At 40.3% G+C, this 20,747-nt stretch overlaps 2 protein-coding genes across 10 annotated transcripts in view; one reads left to right on the top strand and one right to left on the bottom strand.

Moving 5' to 3' along the window:
* CENPP (centromere protein P) overlaps window positions 1–20,747 on the top strand; it is a 169,710-nt gene that overhangs the window by 14,416 nt on the left and 134,547 nt on the right. For all 8 annotated transcript variants that reach the window (XR_011850380.1, XM_072128263.1, XM_072128264.1 and 5 more), the window contains exons 5-6: window positions 624–703; window positions 3,142–3,238. Coding sequence is in view for 7 of the 8 variants with exons in the window: in XM_072128263.1 (XP_071984364.1) it covers window positions 624–703; window positions 3,142–3,238 (177 nt within the window). In the remaining variant the exon portion in view is untranslated. The remainder of the gene's footprint in view (window positions 1–623; window positions 704–3,141; window positions 3,239–20,747) is intronic.
* OGN (osteoglycin) lies at window positions 3,914–13,558 on the bottom strand. Of its 2 annotated transcripts, none has more exons than XM_072128270.1 (7): window positions 13,419–13,558; window positions 12,784–13,037; window positions 10,924–10,996; window positions 10,177–10,335; window positions 6,907–7,109; window positions 6,217–6,312; window positions 3,914–5,712 (listed from the first exon to the last, which is right to left on the bottom strand). In XM_072128270.1, the coding sequence occupies exons 2-7, from the start codon at window positions 12,955–12,957 to the stop codon at window positions 5,539–5,541; spliced, it is 879 nt and encodes a 292-aa protein (XP_071984371.1). In that variant the 5' UTR covers window positions 12,958–13,037; window positions 13,419–13,558; the 3' UTR covers window positions 3,914–5,538. The 2 variants fall into 2 exon arrangements, with proteins under 2 accessions (XP_071984371.1, XP_071984370.1); XM_072128269.1 differs by having other exon boundaries at window positions 10,924–10,999; window positions 13,419–13,557.

Here is a 20,747-nt window from a genome sequence, read left to right on the forward strand (position 1 = left end):
CGTTGTAGCTTCTCTCCAGGGTCTTTCTGTAGAGGAAAAATGGTTGGTCCAGCAGGATGACCTTCAAAGACAAAGTTGCCTGGGACTTGGTGGATTTGGTCCTATTATGTGAACTCTGTCCTGGGGTGATGGTCTGAGTGCCCACAGAAATGGCTCCGAGTGCCACCTCTGACACCCGTGCCATAGGTTCGCCACCACTGCTCTATCGTATGGGTGTAATGCTTAATGACTCCTGTTTCCGCTGTCAGCCAGCTACTGGATCCTTTTTGCATTGTGTATGTGCCTGCCCAAAAATTTGTGTTTTCTGATCAGAGGTACTAGCTTTCCTACTCCATTCTACATGGGGGCATCAGAAGAAGATTGCAGAACATCAGGTCCCGCAAGTGCCGGAGTCGGGCAGTGTCATAACAGCCCAGACCCGGCACTAACAACCGGGTTCTGAAAAACTCTGCTGTTTCCAGTGATCCATGTGCAAGCCAACTGTCTGAGCCGAGAAACTCTGAGACTCAGATCCTCAGGATAAACACCTGATAAATCTGACTGTATCGATGCTTTGTGAATACATTAAAAGGGTAGAAATGTCCAACTCTATTGAACTGTTTCCAATTTTGTATCTTTAACAGACAAAAAGATGTGAGGTTATTCATCTCAAAATCTTTATGGACTGCGACTGGAATTCTGATTTAAAGGAGCTTGTATCTCGGTAAGGTGAAATTGCATGTTTTTGTTTGAATATTGATTTTATTTTCATCTTACAAATGTTTTGCTAGAGAAATATAGAAATGTATAGATTCATGCAGGGTTAAAAGAGAACCCGCCAAGCAAATTAACCCCCAAAACAAAATATATTTTATAAACTGCCAGTAGCAAGCATTGCCTCTATGTAGTCATTGTCCCTCTACATGCCTGTAAACGTAAGCAAATGACCTGTGAGATGTCTAATGAGTCATTATCATATTCAGCTGTCCAGCTTATTCATGAGTGGAAGGCACAGCCACACCCTCAGTGCTTTACTGACAGCCTGTATAATGGTGTAATTGCTCCTCCATGTGCTCCTGGCGCCCCTTTCAGCCAGTGTGTGTATAGGAGAGATACAACGGCTCCAGGCAGCCATGTTATAGCAGAACATCTCAGGCACTTGTGTAGCTGATGTCTGTGTCTCACACGTGTATAGGAGAACACAGCATGTCAGCAGATAAAGCACAGACACTAGCAATGCTTTACTATACATTACACGTGAGCAGGGAGAGTGGAGGGGTAACAGGGGTGACATCATCAGGGGTAGTGGACCCACTGTACCACCTTGAGTGATGACATAAGCCGACACCTGGGACCAGAATCTAAGTGGCACCGGTTTTCACCAGAGCCCTCCCCAAAGCAGGTTGGACTTGATGCCGCGGGATACCACCAGGTCGCTCCAAAGTCGTGTCTTTGCTCGTGGTGGCAGCCATGGCAAGGTACAGATTCAGCAGGCCAAATCTGAGTTGTGTTCAGGTAGAAGGTCAGGACAGGTGGCACAGGATCGGAGTCTGGGATTTATTGGAAGGTCAGGGCAGGCGGGATAAAATCATGGTCAGGAGCGTAGCAGGAGGTCACAACGGAGAGTATACAGACAGGTTTCAAACGCTTTCTCAGAGGCATAAGAGCACAAAGATCTGGCAGCTGTGACAGGAAGAGCCATTTATTAGAACAGAGGATGGCCAGCGCCAATAAGCGGCATGCTGTCCCTTTTAAATTTCAGAGAGCTGGTGCGCACATGCCCTAGGTAACACAGCTGCCGTCGGCCTGCTGCTGCCTAGTTATTTCATACATTATCCATTGTAAAATCATCTATTCTTTATCATGTAAATGAGGCTGGTCACATGGTCAGAGGCAGTGATGTCACCCCTGTTCCCCCTCCCCTCTCCTCCCCCTGCTCATGTCTGTGTGTAATGTATAGTAAAGCATGGCTAGTGTGTGCTGTATCTGCTGACATGCTGCATCCTCCTAATATACAGGTGAGAGACACAGACATCAGCTACACATGAATCTGACATGTTCTGCTGTAACATGGCTGTCTGGAGCGGCTGTATCTCTCCTTTACACACACACATGCACACACAGGCTGCAGGGGGCGCCAGCACCAGGAGCACATCATTATACAGGCTGTCAGTCAAGCACTGGGGGTGTTTACTCGTATGATGATTTCTTTTGATGATTTCTTTTCTCTGCCTTTCTCTGTAAAAATAACAAGGCTATAAAAGGGGAAATTTGAGGTAAAAAAAAAAGTCTCTTCTCTTAGAACTCTGCACAAAGTTGAGTTGTTCTAAAAGAAATACATTGTATTGCTTTGGTGATGTACTGCATTGTTTTGCAGCCCTAGACTTTTAATGGCCGATCCATAGGATAAGTTATTGTTAGGTGATCAGTTTGGGAGGGACATGTGGAACAACGGCCAATAAGCTATCCAAATGATAGGACCCCTCACATTCACAAGTTCAGACACCTGGGATTAACAATTACATTTAGACTTATTGAATGATGCCGATTATTAAGCATACTATTGGAGTGCCAGAAATTGCCTAGCACAGTGCTTGGGTATCTGAGCACTCTCATAGACAATGAAAGCAAGTGATGCTTCATCTACTGCTCCATCACTTAGTGAGAATTGTAACACCCAAAGAATGGATTATCTCTTATTCGCATACAAGGAATTGCTAACAATTTGCCTAATGTCCCTTCTGGTTTGTTATATAGTGTGTGATATCATATAGAATAGAAGACACTACTTTAATTTTTCATATATTTTGTGACTGAAGCTGTACATGATAACACTTGATACCAGGAATTATTTAGTGAAATTTCCAAAAGAGAACTCAAGGCAGAAATTGGCCCTTGGGATAATTATTACAAGTAAATGTCTTACATGTAGCAGGCATGCACACTTGGCTTCAATATTAGGCACCTTTCACACGACTGTGTATGGCCGTATGCTAGCCGTATGAACAGCAGCTAGCATGCCCCGTCATAAAAGTGCATTGTCCACGGCTCCCTATGGACATGGGAGGGATTAGGTTTTGGCCCAGGCATAGCATACATTTGTGTGAAGGGGCCATATTTGTAATGAAATACATTGTTTTCCTTCTGATCGATAAATTTCAGGGCACAGAAATCGCTGAATCTCCTGGGCTTCTTCCGCACACTTTCTGCATTTACAGAGTGGTGTGAATATCGCAAGAGTACCTTTTCTCAGTTTAAGGTAGGACATATTTTACCTGTAAATGTTTTGTCTATTATGTTTTCAATCTGTCAGTATAGCATTTAAAGGATTTGTACCAAGTTAAATTGTTATCCTAAATTTCCAACACTCCAATAGTATTGAATGGAAAGACCGGACGCATGCTCAACTCACCACTCTATTACGGTCCCAACGTTCAGACCCCTACAGGATAGGGGATTAGATTACAACTTGGCACAACCCTTCTTCAACAGACAAGATAAAGCAAGATACAGGCATCTCTGTGTTGTGTTATTGTCATGGAGGCTTATTGCAGATTCGGCTTCTTTCACTCACCTAGGAGCCCTGCTGCAGACCCTAGTGCTGTCTGCTCCTGCCTATGTCCTGACACTTGTTCCGCTGCAATTCAGCCGATGAGTGGTGCTTGGTATAGCAACCCTGAGCCTCTCATATTAAAGTTTTGTTCTGTGTAAAGGTAATTTATATTTTTTGGGCTAGAAAACCCATTTATTCTCTATTCACTTAAATTAATCAACTACAGATCTCATTTATTTTAATCGGATTATGATGATTGACCCTTATATATGCATTGAAGCTACATTTTATATATGTGAGTAATCATATGTGAGTGGGGTGAGGCACATTTCAATTACATGGATAAGTTAAAGACCCATTTTTTTTGAAAAATGTTGACACTTTACCATCGCTATGTAAATACATTTATTAATTACAAACAAAGGCATTTTTTGTTAAGGCTTGGCTCAGCCAAGATTCTTACTATCTTTTATATATTTTCCTGTCTTTAACAATTATAACTCTTATAAACATGCAAACGACATAAAAACTGATATAATAAAAAATAAAATAAAACTTCATTAGTAGATGTTCCAGAGATCACAGCTCAGTGACTGTGAATTGTTTTCTACAAAGCACAACCTAGGAACAGTGGTTGAATTTGTGGACTGAAAATATTCCTTTATCTTAGTGGTAATTTGCTAGTGGATCAGTGTTGTGCTAAATAAACACAAAACATGTCAGTCATAATATGGGGTTTAATCCCGTTATCCATCCTACTATTTTTCCTAGTATCTTGGTGAGTTTATGACCATTGTAATCTACAGTTTACCATTTACTTGAAGAACATCTGCCACCAGCATGAACAATTGTAAACCAAGCATCCTGATATACTGATGTGTACCCCTCTGGCAGCATCTGCTCTTCTTTTACCTTCTCATGCTATATGGTATAGGTGTTTATGGAGCCTGGAACACCTCAGACTCATTTGCATAATTATAAAGCCTTTCTCTTTCTTAAAAGGGCATAGGAAGCCTAAAGAAGAGTAGCTCCTGCCAGAGGGGGCACACACCATTATGTCATTGCTAATAATTGCTCATCCTGGTGCTAGATGTCCTTTAAACTATACTGTACAATAAATCAAGAGGATTGTAAGCATGAATATCAACTACACAGAAATGATTACATTGAGGAAGTCTCCGATCACATGCTTGTTTCTACATTGACTTCCAAGTTACATGTAACTAAAGTGTGTTTCAGGAAAATATATGCATGTTTCTGTTCTACTCTCTTTGCATACATTCTCACCATTTTCATGACCTCTGCAAGCTAGCAGTGAATAGACATGTGAATAGTCATTTCCACCAATGACTTTTTGTACGGTACTCAAAGGGATATTCCAGTAATAACAGGTTCCCCTTTTCACTGAAGCACAGGTGAGGGGAGTGAGAACTGCTGGGCCATTGGATCTTGACATTAACTCACAGTCCAACTAATTGGGACTACAACAAGCTAAAATTTTCATTTGGTCAGATGTTGGTGGTAAACATTTATGAAAAGGTGACCTTATGAGGTTAGTGGTTTTTGTTACAGATATTCTTAAAAAGGTACGAATACTCAGGGCTTGAATATTGTGTTCCTAAGGGCATGTTCACATGTAGTGGCACTAAAATCCAAATTTTTTATTTGGGGACAAAACAATTTAGTTTCCACAATATCTAGTTTCTTTAGCACAAAAAAAAAATATTTTGTCTGCAGTTACACTTAAAAAAAACCATGGGCTGTTTGTAATGCGTCCTGAACTATTGGCTGTCCTACTCCTTTTTCAATAAATGAGTTTTATGTTGCTGTGTGATAAGTTGAAGTTGTAAGTGGCAGTGGAATAGAGGTAGCTATACACTATTGTGCACCATTATACTACTGAATAGATTAAATCTAAGCTATTACTGTGAAACAATTTGCTTAAAATTCATCAACCTAATTTTTTTCCTGTTGATTGGTATTGAAAAACATGGGAAGCCTCCTCACTATTTAAAATATGAACCATAAGGTAAAATCTTCAGACAGGTGAAGCTGTTTGGATATTTTCCAAGGATAACCGGGTTTCCTTCCATTCTGACTTCATCCAGTCTGGGTCGCAGGTAGCGGGTGTCGTTTGCTTTGCAAAATGTATCATCCGTGATAGAATCTATGTTGTTGAACTAAAGGAAGGAGAAAATTAGACTTTTATTTAGGCTGCAAACACAAATGTTTTCATCCATGTGTTTTTATCTGTGTGTTATTTATTTCCAAATGGTACAGTGACACATGGACTCATGCATAGAAACATGTAATTTCATCGACATGTGGTCTGCATTTGCGGATCATTTGCTATTGAACACAATCATGTGACCCTTCAAGGGGTTGGGACAAGCTACTGACATTATTTGCCAGACGTCTGTATTTTTTGTGAATATGGATAAACTGATGACATACCGGTAATACATGGACCATTTTTTTGCAGACCTACAACTCAGAAACAGATTACACACTGTTACACTTTACTATGATAATGAATAGAGACACAGAAGTTGCACATCCAACAATCTACCATGTAAGAGGACTGCCTACCTGCCAGGCACTGCAAGGGATTTTGCCTCTAGGAGATGAGCTATTCTCTTTCTTTATTGCAAAATACACATCATGTACAATTGATTTACACCTACCTGTAGATGAATGACTCGTAGGCTCTCTGGTAGGTTTGCTGGCACGCTGTCTAGTTGGTTGTTAGCCAGGTAGAGGTATCCTAAGTTGGTCAGTTTCTATAAGAAGAAGTTTATTGTCATTTGCAATAAATGCATGAATGTGCTAATCACTTCAGTTAAAATTGTGTATTTTCCCATGTAATTCAAAAAAAGAGGAAAACCGTAAAGGCAGTAAGGGCAGTTTTGTATGTCTTTCTGGGTATGATGTGCAATATGTGCAGGGCAGAGGGCAAGCAGAGGCGGGAAACCAGCAGACACCATAGCAAAAAAACTCCACTAGTACAGACCTGGTCTACAGGTCCAAAGAGTTGGCGCACACTTGTCCGAGGCTCCGACCTTTTAGTGAACAGAGGTGCAGGACCGCCAGCGAGGGGGAATTTTAAGACTGGCGTTAAAAGCTCCCCAAATTTTCTTAAACCCAAAAAGATGGAGGTGTCACGACCCAGAAGGGTTTTCTGAGTGCACCCAAAGATTTCTACTCGTATCTCTGTTCCACGCAACCAAATGTCAGCAAATATGAATGAACATAATGTGAATATGGATAGGCTTTGTTCAAATCTCCAATAAAAATATAGAAGCCCTAAGGTATATACATGAATAAAAGTACCGTAGTCTACACTCCAAGCGCTGCAATACATTCTGTACAGTTACCTTGAAAGCATTGGCTTTGATGGCTTTGCTCTTGATCATGTTATAATTGGCATTAAACGAGGTCAGTTTATTCGGTAAAGCTGGAATCCTAGTCAATTTGTTTTCTGCCAGTGAAAGCTGCTCAAGATTAACCAGCTTCTCAAACGCTTTCTCTTCAATCTCTTCTATATCATTCCCAGTCAGGTCAATCCTCTTTAGGGTAGCTATCAAACAGAAAAATAACTCTGGGTTACATGAGGGAGATGTTTCACTGAGCCAATATAGAGGTGGTTCCCCACTTAGGGACACTCTACTTACAGACGACCCCTAGTTACAGATGACCTCTCTGCCCACTGTGACCTCTGATGAAGCTCTCTGGATGCTTTACTTTAGTCCCAGGCTGCAATGATCAGCTGTAAGGTTTCTATAATGTAACCTTTTTTTGATACTCCTTGGTCCCATTACAGCAATAATTTTGAAAATCCAACTGTCACTGGGACCAAAAATTTTTATGTCTGGAGCTACCGTATAAAATATACTAATATATATTATAATTAGTTTCCGATTTATATACAATTTCAACTTAAGAAGAAACCTAAAGAACCTGTCTTGTATGTAACCTGGGGATTGTCTGTACTGTACAAAATTCTCTGGTATTCTTTCAGTATGAACCACTTTGTGCCCGATTGTCATTGGTATCCGGATGTCCTGGTAAATCTTTGCAATTCTGTTCTGCTCTTCTTTAAATATCTTTTTCATTACATGTGAGACTTTAACTTAATAGAATAATTGTATTAATATTATTTAAAAAAAAAATAATAGAATTAGCAGTTAATGTAGTTTATGCTTTTTTTTGGTCACTCCCCCCCCAAAAAAAAATTTTTTTAACAAGAGGTAAAATTTACCAATATATGTTATAAATATGAGCAATATTTCAAATATGTCAATCTATCACCATTTTTCCAGGTTCAGAGAAACCGGGTACATATATTGTTTCAAAGAGCTTTCTGCCTTCAGCTCACAGGCTGGAGGGGGAACTCATTTCAAATGGTCATATGTCCTGAACATTGGGACCTAGAAACACAATTCTGGGGTCTTAGCAAAAAACAGAATCTTCTGCTCAGCATGATATCATATTGTGTTTTTAGGTGAAACAGAACTGGAGATATCCATACTTAAAGTTACAGTCTGGAATAAAGATCTGCATTTAAAAAGAGAACCTGCCATTGAATTGAACCCATCCAAAATAAATACTTCATTAAAAACGATTATTAAAAAGCTTTGCCCTTACCCCTGAGTGGTTCCTTTCCTTTGCCACAATGTTGAAAAATCTGCTTGTAAACTTATATGCAAGTCCCCTGAGTTCAATGTCACAAAGTCCTATGAGGCCCTGCATATTCAGTGTTTGTTTGCATTGCCCTTCCTCCTTGTTCCTGATTGACAGGTCTCAGTGCTATGACATGCTGTTGTGTGGAACATTGAGAGAGGACTCATTGGGCACTTAAAGTGATGGGGCCAGGGTGATATCACCTAAGGTCCTGTCACATCCGCAACATGTATCCCATGTATGTATCTGATCACATGAAATCTTATCATGCCTCCATGGAAACATGCTGTGATTTCATGTGATCAGATCTATACATTTGGTAGATGTTGCAGATGTAACAGGAGCTTAGATGACATCACCCTGGTTACATGACATTAAGTACTGAATATGAAGAAGAGGCCTTAACTTTTTCATTTTTCCGTATACAGAGCTGTGTGAGGGCTTATTTTGTGCGAAAATTTTACTTTTCCGTGATGTTATTTATTATTTCATGCTGTGTACTGGGATGTTGGAAAAAATTGCAAATGTGGAAAAATTGAAAATAAAAACAAAACGCATGTGCGTCTCGTTCTTGTGGACTCGCGTTTTGGACATTTGGGCGTCACTGGCTCATTGTAACGAATCCTCAGAAACCATGCAGCCATGGCAACCGATGGGGTTAAAGAGTGGTTTTCCCATCATCAATGTGGCACCAGAATTGTGTTTCTAGATGCCTTGGTTCCGGAGGTATGACCGTTTACAATTTGACGTCATGTCGTATATATATGTGTGCTATCTGCATGGTGTGTGTGCAAATAGGAGGTATATAGCCTTAAGGCAGTCATAAAGGAGTTAAAGGAGTTTGTCTATGATCAGTAAATATAAGAGCTGAAGGGATCAAATGAATGCTACAGTCTCCAATTCCTACAAGCAGCCCGCTGTACATAGTACTGCAGCTCATCCCCATTCACTTGAATGAAACAGAGCTGCGTACAGGCCAGCACTTGCCTGAATAATTAAAAGGGTGTTCCCATTACAGCAAATTAATGTTATTGTTTGTATGATGAAAATTTATACAATTTTCCAATATACTTTCCGTATCAATTCCTGTCAGTTTTCTAGATCTCTGCTTGCTGTCATTGTATAGAAAGCTTCTATGTTTATTTCCAGTGGACAGAAATCTGACCATGGTCACACAGGTGCACGGCTCGTTATATCACACGGCTATGATTTCTCTGTTATATAATGGGCTGTGCACCTGTGTGACATGATCAGATTTCTGTTCACTGGAAATAAACATAGAAGCTTTTTATACAATGACAGCAAGCAGAGATCTAGAAAACTGCCAGGAATTGATACAGAAAGTTTATTGGAAAATTGTATAACTTTTCATCAAATGGGAATACCCCTTTAAGACATAAAATAACCCTATACCTTGACACCTTGACCTACACAGTTTTCTTCAAATAAAGTTACAAATCTAATTTAAAGGACATCTACCATCAGATACCAACCTGAATGGCAATAACCTTCTATTTTCATGTTTGAGAATGACTGACTCATTTGCATGGTTAAAACTCTTTTTCTAGGAAAACCAGTCTGAGCGCCTCATGGCTCTGCTGATAATTAATTTTATGAACTCTGCTCCCGGCCGATTGGCATCCCGACACAATGCATAGCACACGAATTGCAGAGGGAGAGCCGGTGATGTCACCGACTCTCAGCATTGTGTTTGTGTGTGAATCGGCTTAGCGGGAGTTCTTAAATTAATTAATTATCTGCAGCGCGCCTCAAGCTCGTTTGCATAGTTAAGAAGGCTATTTTTCTAGAAACTTGAAAATAGAAGGTTATAGTCGTTGGGGATGGGACAGGGAGGTGACTATAAACATCTACCATCAGGTTATCTGATAGTAGATGTCCAGTAGATGTGACTGAAGAAAACTTGAGTAAAATTACAGAGATAACTAAGACTTCAGCATACTTACGGAAATCAGAAAAATCTTTCACAGTAATTTTCTTAATCTTGTTGAATCGTGCATACAGGTAGGCAGTTTCCTTAGGCAAAGGGGGAACTTCCTCTATATCTGTTTCTTCACAGTACACTGATCCACTGAGACATACACAAGCCAAGCAGGTAGGCAAATCTGGAATAAACGTATTCAATTAAAGAGAAAAAAAACAACAACCAAATTAAATTGTACTGAACTTAAAGATTTAATACATTTAAATAAAATTGCTGGAACCATGGGGGGGGGGGGTGCAGGGAAGACGGGCTACAGGATAGAGAGAGTGGACCTATGATGTTACTCTTGTGTTCTGCCCGTCAAAGAAAGATTCTAAGAAAGTAACCCTTACTTGTATGTTTAGAAAGCCAAATGATGAGTCAGTAATGTTGAGTCAGAAATTGATCAACCATAAAAGTAAATTGTAACATGGTGGTGTAATGTTGCAACCAAAGGACCATGACATATTGGATAGCATTTTGCTATGTCTATAGACATTGTTAAGGATTTGTTGTAAACCTAAATGGCAACTTAAAGGAACATTGTCAACAGACTTTGCTCCATTAAACTACTACCATTAAACAGGTGAGATTTCACATAAAAGAGGAAATTCTTAAAAGTACATTTCATATCTGAGGGGGCAAGTAGTATGGCTGAGTATGGATGAGCGGTTCCCTTTAAGTTTTTTTTTTCTTTAATTGTTATTAATTTAAATAGTAAATATTTTACCTTTAGCTTCTGTAGCATCTGTAACATTTTGATCTTGTCTTCTAAACCTTCCCTTGGGAACTATAAGTCCGTTCTGCTATAATATAAGAAATAATAAGTTCATCAAGTACACATGCCTGCACAAAATAAAACACATATTCATTTACAAATAGGATGACAAATCGTAAACCCCCCTCTACCAACAAAGTTTATTGCTGCACAAAGGCTAAAACATGTCCTAGGTAGAGATGAGCAGACCCGAAGTGTAGGTGCGGCGTTCGGGCGCATTTGCATTATTGCCTGGATGGGAGGTCCAGTGATTCAGCCCTTCTTATTTTTTTTTTACTTTATCATGCAAATGGGTGGTGTATGAAGTAAAATTGTTACATAGCAGTATATTAAAATATATTGACAAGATCTTTAGCCTTCTTGCCATCCTTAAAATGGTCTTAAGGGGGGGGGGGGGGTTGACTAATCACTTTGAATACCCCTTTATAGATAATGGGGTGGTTTGCCATGGAGAGGAATTTGTAATAACCCATATAACCCATTACTACTATGAGATCACAAACAAAGGGCAGCTTAACCACCATTCCTCTGAAAGTTGTGGGTTCATGTGTCATTTTTTATACTTCACATCTAAAGGACATCAACCACCAGTTGACTGGTGGTACAATGTCCTAATTAGACCTCTCATTCAGTCAAGAGCATGTGGGGGACTGTTTTTTTTAGACATTTTCTTGCATCTTTATTATAATAGCTTTGTAAAACAGCCGGAGGCTCTCGGGCTGCTGGTGCCAAAGTGCCTCTCGGCTTCCCCGGCTTTTAATTTATGCACGCCCACCGCTACAAGCCTCCTCCTGCTGCCACCCGGGGAATTACGATCAAAGCGGTGACGTCAAAGCCGGGACATGTGCTCTCTCTCCTAGTAATCTGGCTGCGAGCAGGAGGAGGCTTGCAGCGGGGGCGTGCGCTGGGGAAGCCGAAAGGCACTTGGGCGTCGTCGCCTCCGGCTGATTTACTAAGTTATTATTACCTTAATAAAGATGGACCACTAAACTGGTGATAGATGTCCTTTAAGACAACAAATGGTACATTTTAAGGTTTTCCCTGGTAACGTCCCTCTAAATGGTCAGAAACTCTTACAAATCTCACAGCAGGATAAGCGAAGCTGTTGGCAGGCTTAGGTTTTGCATTTGTAACCCTTCTTTTTTTTTATGTAGTATTTTGATGTAACCACAATCAAACAGCAGGAGAGATGATCCTTATACAATCACTGACTGCAACACAACCAGTGTTTGGCTCGATGGACAGTTTTTAAACTTGAGAGCAGTGAGGCCCATGGCCTCGGGGTATAGTAATATAAATCGGTTGTCAAGCATCAGCTCTAATCTTGCATATTGGTTGGGTCCCATTCACTTTCAAACAGGGCAGGTTCAGCTGTTTCTGGAAAAAAGGCTTTGATGTTGACATAAACTTGGTATTTCATACCTCCCTTTACGTTCAGGTTAATTAATTGGGGAAATGCAACTGTGTTGGGTTTTGTTTGTATTCAATCAGGTGTATACAGCTTGGGAATACTAAACAAGTTCATTTTAAGAAACAATTTCTTGACCCAGGATTGACACTACACATGACTGGGCCCAGTGTTTTTTAGATAATTTTTTTTTTTTTAAGAATATTTCCAGATTCTTTGAATTATTTCTTTCTTTCTTAGTGATCAGATTTCTGATTATACATATTATAAATATATGTGTAGTTACTATATGTCTATCCATGCTGTACTGCTATAGCCAACCACGGGAGACAACTGGTATGTACAACAATTATCAGCCATAACTAAATATTTCCTGGATGACAGTAAAAGAATATTTGAGATACCTCATTTGCTGCTGTGTCCATCTTGTGTCTTTCAAAATGTTGCTTAAAGAGCATTCCTTCAAATATTTCCTCAGCATCATAGTCATAAAGTGCATCTGGCCGCCCAGGAGGTGCCGACTGGATGAATGGTAGCAGCAGGATCACAGAGCACCACAAATGCATCGTCTGCTTCATAGCTGTCCTTGAAGCTGTACTCGAGAGGACGCAGCTCTACTGCTAAAAAAGTTTTCTTGGGGAAAATCCTTTCTCAGTGCCTGGGAGAGAACAGCATGTCATAACAATAGTGAGAGCCTGCATGACTTGTTGGCAGGGACTGAGAAGGCTCAGTCCATTGAGGGGATTAGGCTTAACCCTTTAGGGTGTTTTGCAAAATGCTGTAAAGTGTTTAAAGGAATCCAAATAATTACCTTATTACTAAGCCCCCCTTTACTGCTCTGGAATTTGTTATTCATTGGCAGGCTTACATGCTAAAAATGTACACTGCTGTTAGTAATGGCTTAAAACACTACTTCACTTTATGGATTAAATCATATATACTCATTCTATAAGCTGAGGAAAAGTATCACATTTCAATACATTTAGTTCAATACATTGTCTATATTAGTGTTGTCCTGTAGGTTTAAGAAGTGTCCTACCTTATATTCCTTGCCTGTTCAGTGTCTCTGCCCTTCATTAAGTTCATTACATGAGATATACAGCCCAGATGTGAGTAATCTTCATTTGGTGAAGAGGAACTCTTCATACGGTATGTGGATGACATGGGTCCTGGAATGAAGGAGGCCGTTCCAGAATTCTTAGCCTTAGGGGTATAGATTTACTTCCCAAAGCAGGGGGGCAACACAGCTGACAGTTCACACAGGCCCTCAGGGTTTAGTTTTATGTATAGGTATGCATGTTTTTTACTGACCCTGCAGAACAGAGGAAGACACTTTTTGATATATTTCCCCTTTTTCCAGGTTTGATTTTTATTTTAAGTGATGAGAAATTTACGTAGGTGCTTTTTAATAAAATAAAGAAATGTTGGTTTTATTCATTTTAAGAAATATTTAGATATTTCCTGCTCAGCAGAGTCTGCCTGTTCTGTTTTACTTAAAAGACATAAACTAGTTGTTCCAGAATGTTCCCTTTAGCATCTGGGATTGAATGTTCTATGCAGATGCTTCCAGGAACCACATTTTCGTCTTTCTGCAACTTTCCTTGACTGTCCTTTTTTACTCTCGTAGAAGTATATGACACAAATCAGAGATCGCATTAATGCCTGTATAAATGATATAGATGGTTGTACAGACAATTATACTCCAAATGCATCTAAAAATGCAAAGAATTTCCGTGTACTTGCTGGGCAATGAGGACATCATCAGTCTTTACAGTACACAGTGAACCATTCTCTACAATGATTTTTATAGTTTAGGATCCAAATTTACTGCTTATATCTGATGTGTTACATCCTTCATGTTTTAAGAGTAACTTGTGCAACATGAACGCAACATGCGTTCATGTTGTGAGGTGCGTTATGAGGGTGTTCCAAACTCCAATTAATTTTGGCACCAGGATAGCAGGTTAACACATTTGCCCTATAAAGTTGTCCCGTCCTTGTCCCCTGGCCTGCCGGACTCATTTGTTCTTTGTTCAGATAACTGCAGACCAAAAGCACTGTATATTTGCTCTTTTGCTCTTATTCCATTCATCATCTAGTGCTATTAATGGTTATTCTACATAATGAAAATGCTAAAAATCCATTTTGTAGGTTTCTTTTCTTAAGTTAAAGGAAACCTGTCACTGGGGACCTCATTTTCACTAAATACAGAAGCCCATTACAGCTGCATTGCAAATATGCCTTTCTGCTTTCTCTAAGCATTTGCATTACAATATAATTGTGTGAGATAACTTAACTTGCACCCTGCCAGAATCCTCTGTGTAGTCCCAGGGGTTGGGCTTTGGTTTGGATGCATTTCGGAAAACAACATGTGACTTGTCAGTGCTGCAGACTCCTCAGCTCTTGGCCCACTTTGTGCTCCTGTAAAGCTCCTCTGTCCCCCACCCATGTCAACTCACCAGGCTGTGAGCTCTGTGAAGGAGCAGGAGGGAGGAGCTGTACAGGAGCACAAAGGCGGGGACAAAGAGCTGAGGAATCTGCAGCACAGACAAGTCACATGTGCATCCAAACGAAAGGCCAAAGCTGAGATCCAGGCTCATTCGAATAATTGCAAAAGTTGATTTTAGAAGGAAGAGGGCTAAAGATAACAAATATAAAAAGATTACAGAGTGAATTTTTGCTCTACAGTGAAAGTCCATGCTCTATCTTTATGGTAGATTTACTTTAACCCCTTCCCAGCATGTTTCGTAATAGTAGGCGCTTGTCGGCTGCAGGTGCTTGGAGAGGGCTCACAGGTAAGCTTTTGCTGCATACTGCTAGCACCGATCGCGGGTGTTTACTCGTCCATTGCCACTGGCAAAGCCACCGGCGGTTTAAAAAAGATGGCGGTGCATGGTGAAGATAGTCACTCCCTGTGACGTCACCAGGGTGCTGCGATTGGTTGCCATTACTGCCTTGGGTCTTCCTGAGGCTGTCTCATTTTAACCTATTCATTATGATGTGAGATTTGAACATTGTAATGAAGGAGGAAATCCCCATATACTGCCTCTATGTAGTATGGCAGTATATGGTAGAATCAGTTAGACAACCTAGTGTTAAAGTACCCTAGGGGGTCTGAAATATAAAAAAAGTGTACAAAAAATTAAATAAAAAAAAACTAAAAATTAAAATCACCAACCTTTCCATAGAAGTCATATACATAAATAAACAGTAAAAATTATAAAGACATTAGGTATCACCCCGTCCGAAAATGCCCATTCTATCAAAATATAATAACATTTCTTCACTGCGTTTAACCCCCTGTAACAGAAAATAGCACCCGAAGTCAAAAATGGCAATTGAAAAATATTAAATATTCAATAGAAGCTACAGAAGGTTTTAATCCTTGTATATGTATGAAGACATTATAAAAACTATACAAATATGGTATCCCCGTGATCGCACCAACCCAAAGAATTAAGTAGACATATCATTTGGGGTGCACAGTGAAAGCCATAAAATCCAAGCCCACAAGAAAACGCCGCAAATGCGGTTTTTCACGAATTTCACTGCATTTGGAATTTTATTCCAAATATAAAATACTGTCGCTATGAAGTGCAATTTGTTACGCAGCTTTGTGCATGTAAAAATAAATGTTATAGATTTTTGATGGTGGGGAGTGATAAAAGGGCCAGGTTGTCAAGAGGTTAACTTATTAACTTTAACATACACAAATGTAGGGACTTGCTCACTGATTCAGGGGCACTTTGAATTGTATTCCTAGCCCCCACCGCTACCGAGATATGAGCCCCGTTCTCAATGTAGCGGATTGTCAGAGAGGAGGTGCCGCAGCAGGGATAGGGGCGTGTTTATATGCTTATAGGGGCGTGTGTATATGCTTATCTGCTCTCACACCGTCCAATCAGCAGCGGACGGTTTCAGATCAGATCTTCCTTAGGCACTGAACTTGCAGAGTGGTCTCGCTGTTCTACAGCTAGCGAGACCACTCTGCCTTCTGCTGCTCGCTCCCCGTTCGCTCTGCACATGATGATTTTGTATGCCGGGTGCACGCATCATTAGAGGTCACCCATTTATCTGCCTTACCTACAGTCCCACAGTGATGCTTGATACAGAACTAGCATTCCTGCCCTCTTACTACCCCCTATCACTTTTGGATTTTAGAATGCGACTCTAAGCTCAGTGTTGGCTCACATAAGCAACCTTCCATGTATCATGTTCTGTCTGTATCCAATCATATGACTTCTGCTTGACTCAAGCATCTACCATCCTCAATATTGGCTGCCAACCCATGCTACTGGAATTTTAGCTTGTTGACAGTCCTAGGTCAGCACCACACATCTGTATTGGTTAGTGGCTGTGGCACAATCTATAAAATATTGTCTCTTTCTACCAGACTGACTTCCTCCATTGTACTGGTGCAGACAAAACATGACATGGCATATGGGCAGAGGGTGTGCTACCATGACTTTCAGGTCTCAATTTTTGTTTATTTTCATCACTTTGTTATTTTCATCCTTCACAAAAGTCAGGTTTATTATGTGACCTTAGTAGAGGGCAACATGGCTTCAGATTTAAGAAAGGGGTTGTCATATACTCTGTTCTGTATACTCTACTTCAGACCAGAATCCATATTACGCGGCCTGAGGGGAAAGCTTTCTACAAAGGGCACCTCTTTACACAATACCTGGCCCACATTTTATAGACAACCCATTACTTTTTATGGACATTATGTAATGACTAATATACTAGGTGAAGATGCTGAACTGTGACTGTATATATTACAGACGATTACCACAGGGCCTAGTTAGGGTACACTGCTAGACTCTACTTAAGAAAACGAGTATGGATAAGAATTTTTTTTTTCCCATTTTCTTCAAATTTGATGTACCTGAGCACAGCACTTTTGAGGGAGCATGTGACTGATAAGCTCCTTTTCCATAAATTTTCTGGCAATCTTCTTGGGTCCAGTTTATTTTCTAGGATAAGTCCGATTACATTTGGTATTATAAAAAAACTTTCAACAGATGTTCTTTTGTTTTAGTAGTGTGGAATACTTTGCAGGGATGACTTTGTAGTTAAGTAATGTAGTTTTGGCACCTACAATTGGAAAATCTACTGCAATAGGAAAGCTTGCCAATACTTACAGTATAGTACATTTGTGTGGCCATTTAACTATTTTGTTCTCTTTTCTGAACTTTAGGTTTCTGATCTGATAAAGCAAGGGCATATTGTTGCGGTAGGTCATCACTTTTTGAATGGAGGGGATTTGACTTCTGGGACCTCTACAGATCCTAATAAAGAAGGGGCTGGGCTTCTGGCCTGAATATGCTAGGAAATAATTATTATTATTATTATTTATATAGCATCTACAGATTACTCAGCGCTGCACAGAGCTTGCATTGTAGCCACATTCACTTGAATAAGGCCACACTGCAGAATAGTGTGTAGTGAAACAAAGTACCATATATACTCAAATATAAGCCTAGTTTTTCAGCACAAAATTTTTTCTCAAAAAACATAAATCGCCTTCTACTCGAGTCAAGAAAAAAAAAAAAGTCAAAACTCACCTTTCCGATGTCACCCGTAGGTCCTATGCTTGTTTCGATGCTCTGGTGCCATTGCGGGTCCTTCGGATCCTCTTCGGATTTTTCCGCTCCTCTTCGGGTCCCCTCGCAATGCCCTGAGCTCACAAACGATGAGGTTGGCAAGCAGCTGACATAATTCTGTATGCAGGCAGAGCGCGAAGACCCGAAGAGGAACGAAGGACCCGAGGCTGTATACTACAGGGGGCTGGGCAGGCTGTATACTACAGGGGGCTGGCTGGCTATTCACTAGAGGGGTTTGGCTGGCTATATACTGGGAGGATGTGACCAATGCATTTCCCACCCTCGGCTTATACTCGAGTCAATAGGTTTTCCCAGGTTTTTGTGTTGAAATTGGGGGTCTCTGCTTATACTCGGGTCGGCTTATACTCGCGTATATACGGTAAACAGGTTAGAGCACCCATCATTCCTAAAATCGATTTAAGGTCTCACAGACGTAATACTCACAAAGTGGTAAACTTCCTTATAGTATTGGATGCAGTGGCAGTATTGTTCATCAGCTCAGAAAGGTTATCAAACTATCAAAGGTTATCATCTCTTAGCAGAACACAGAGTTTGTGGATCTACAAGTGATGTTGCAGAAGAAGCAAAAAAAATTAAGATTTGATCGCTTTGAGCGCGGTTCGGCGTTCCTATAGTGCCTTTTTTTATAGGTGACAGGTACTCTTTAAAAAGTTGGAGGAAACCTCCATCAGCGAAGAGTTCAACAAAGATACAAACAGGTACTCTTTAATTCATGAGAGGTCTGCTTCCTCCCCGGACCTCACATCCCACTCCATAGGCCGGCAGTGACTCCTAGGCTTCATGAATCCTGGCAGTCACTGCCGGCCTATGGAGTGGGATGTGAGGTCCTGGGAGGAAGCTGCCCCCTCATGTATACACCGGACCACTTTGAGCGTGGTTCGGCGTTCCTACAGTGCCTTTTTTTTTATAGGTGACAGGTCCTCTTTAAATGATTGGTGGTGGTCTGAATTCTGGGACCCCCCACTAATCACTAGAACAGAGGCCCCCAGCAACCCAGGGAAAAGGGGGGGCGGAATTCCTTTCTTACTAATGGGTGGAGTGGCAAAAGAAGCATGTACCCTGCCACTACATTCAAATGTATGGGAATAAAGGAGCACTCCGTTGTCTCCAGCACTCACATGGACAGAGAGCGCTGAGCTCTGTGTCAAACTATTCTCGGGATTGCTGATGGTTCCATTCTCCAGATCATGGGGACCCCACGTTTTGGGCCCACAGCAATCGCCTTGTTATTTCATATCCAAAGGATAAGGGTTAGCTTGAAACCTTAGTACATAGATGAATCAACAAAGCCACAGAAGAAAAGTGACACAATCCAATGAATTACAATAATATCAAAGTGATATGAACGAACAGGCAATACTGTATTTTGAAAAATGGGTTTTTAAGGTCGGAGGGCAGAAATATATACCCCTTAAACAGAAATGTACCCCACATTATTTAAAAAAAAATACATGTGTTGGAAAATGGCAGCAAAAAAAAGTTGTTTTTTTTCAAAATTTTTCTTTTAAATATGACTACGGTAGACTCCTATTACTGACCTGCTCAATATGTGCATGTACCGCATCTTATTTCCCGGAATGGCTGCATAATCTATACATTTAGTTTTGAAAATATGTAAATGAGCCAGAGGTGCTCTGAACTACGTCACCAGAGCACCTCTTTGCTCCGCAGGTTTAACTTTATTCACACATCCACTCTGTTCATTGTAGCCTGGTCCCACTCGTCACCGGCTATTTGCGAGTTACAGGGGCGGGACCAAACTACAGTGAGTAGGGGTGTGAATAAATAAATAGCCCATAAGATAATGGTGCAACTGCATTAAATTGTCAGTTCCTCCAGTTTCCCAGTAGATTGCAGCGAATATTAAATGGTGCAATTGGAGGTGCAATTTTTCCTGCAGAAACCAACCCCTTATATGACTATGTAAATACAAAAATAAGATGGGAACCAAAAGAAAAACATACACAGGTTTAATCCACTGGGTTTCAATGTGCAGAGCCAGATATAATATCTCCATAGATTTAATAAAATAATATTCTTTCCCCTGTGTGTTTGAAGTATAAAACATCTGCTGCTCAGCTGTCTGGACCACTGTCCTTTTGGAAAATCTCACACTTCGTGATGTCTCTATAACGTTCTTTCTTGGAACTGCTGAAGAAGATAATATGTGGGAGATAACCAGTGATTATGACAAGAACCATTTTGCTTAATAGAATGATCATGTTTCCTTCCTTTAGAAGAGGGGAGGCCAACGCCGAGAAGATACTAATAATTAAAATAACATTCCCCCTAAATATTTAAGTTTTCATGTACCATTTTTAGAAAATGTTGGCATTTTGCTTCACATCCTCATGTTTTTTCATATGTTATTTGAAACTTTGCCTTTAACTTACTCTTAAATTGATAAGTCATGACCCCCTCACCTTGCTGCTTTCTGTTGGTTCTTAAAGGGGAACTAATGCGCTTCTTCAACCAGGACATAATTTCATAGAATAAAGCTTCCTAGCGTCTTATGTCTATGCAATAAGTTCAATTTGTTATTTGCAGCTCTAAAGGGGGATCTTTTATTCTCTTGTGGGTTTTTCATAATATTTTTAGTGGCAACCATTTTGCTTGATTTGAGCAGTTCAGAGATTTGCTTAACAATTTCCACATTGTTACTCATTGAAGTCTCATTTTCTTGGACAACGTGTTGATGCATACCTGTCACAGGTGCAACTGCGACCCACATCCCAGATCAC

This window comes from Engystomops pustulosus, chromosome 10, assembly GCF_040894005.1.
Source record: "Engystomops pustulosus chromosome 10, aEngPut4.maternal, whole genome shotgun sequence".
Taxonomy (NCBI): Eukaryota; Metazoa; Chordata; class Amphibia; order Anura; family Leptodactylidae; genus Engystomops; species Engystomops pustulosus.

What these genes read in the sequence shown, in the direction of transcription:
- OGN (XM_072128269.1), bottom strand. Translation starts at nt 12,957, where the DNA reads ATGAAGCAGACGATGCATTTGTGGTGCTCTGTGATCCTGCTGCTACCA. An exon ending in TGGACACAGCAGCAAATGAG is followed by an intron (nt 11,000 to 12,783) that starts GTATCTCAAATA and finishes CTTATATTATAG; the next exon opens with CAGAACGGACTTATAGTTCC. An exon ending in TACGAGTCATTCATCTACAG is followed by an intron (nt 5,713 to 6,216) that starts GTAGGTGTAAAT and finishes TCCTTCCTTTAG; the next exon opens with TTCAACAACATAGATTCTAT.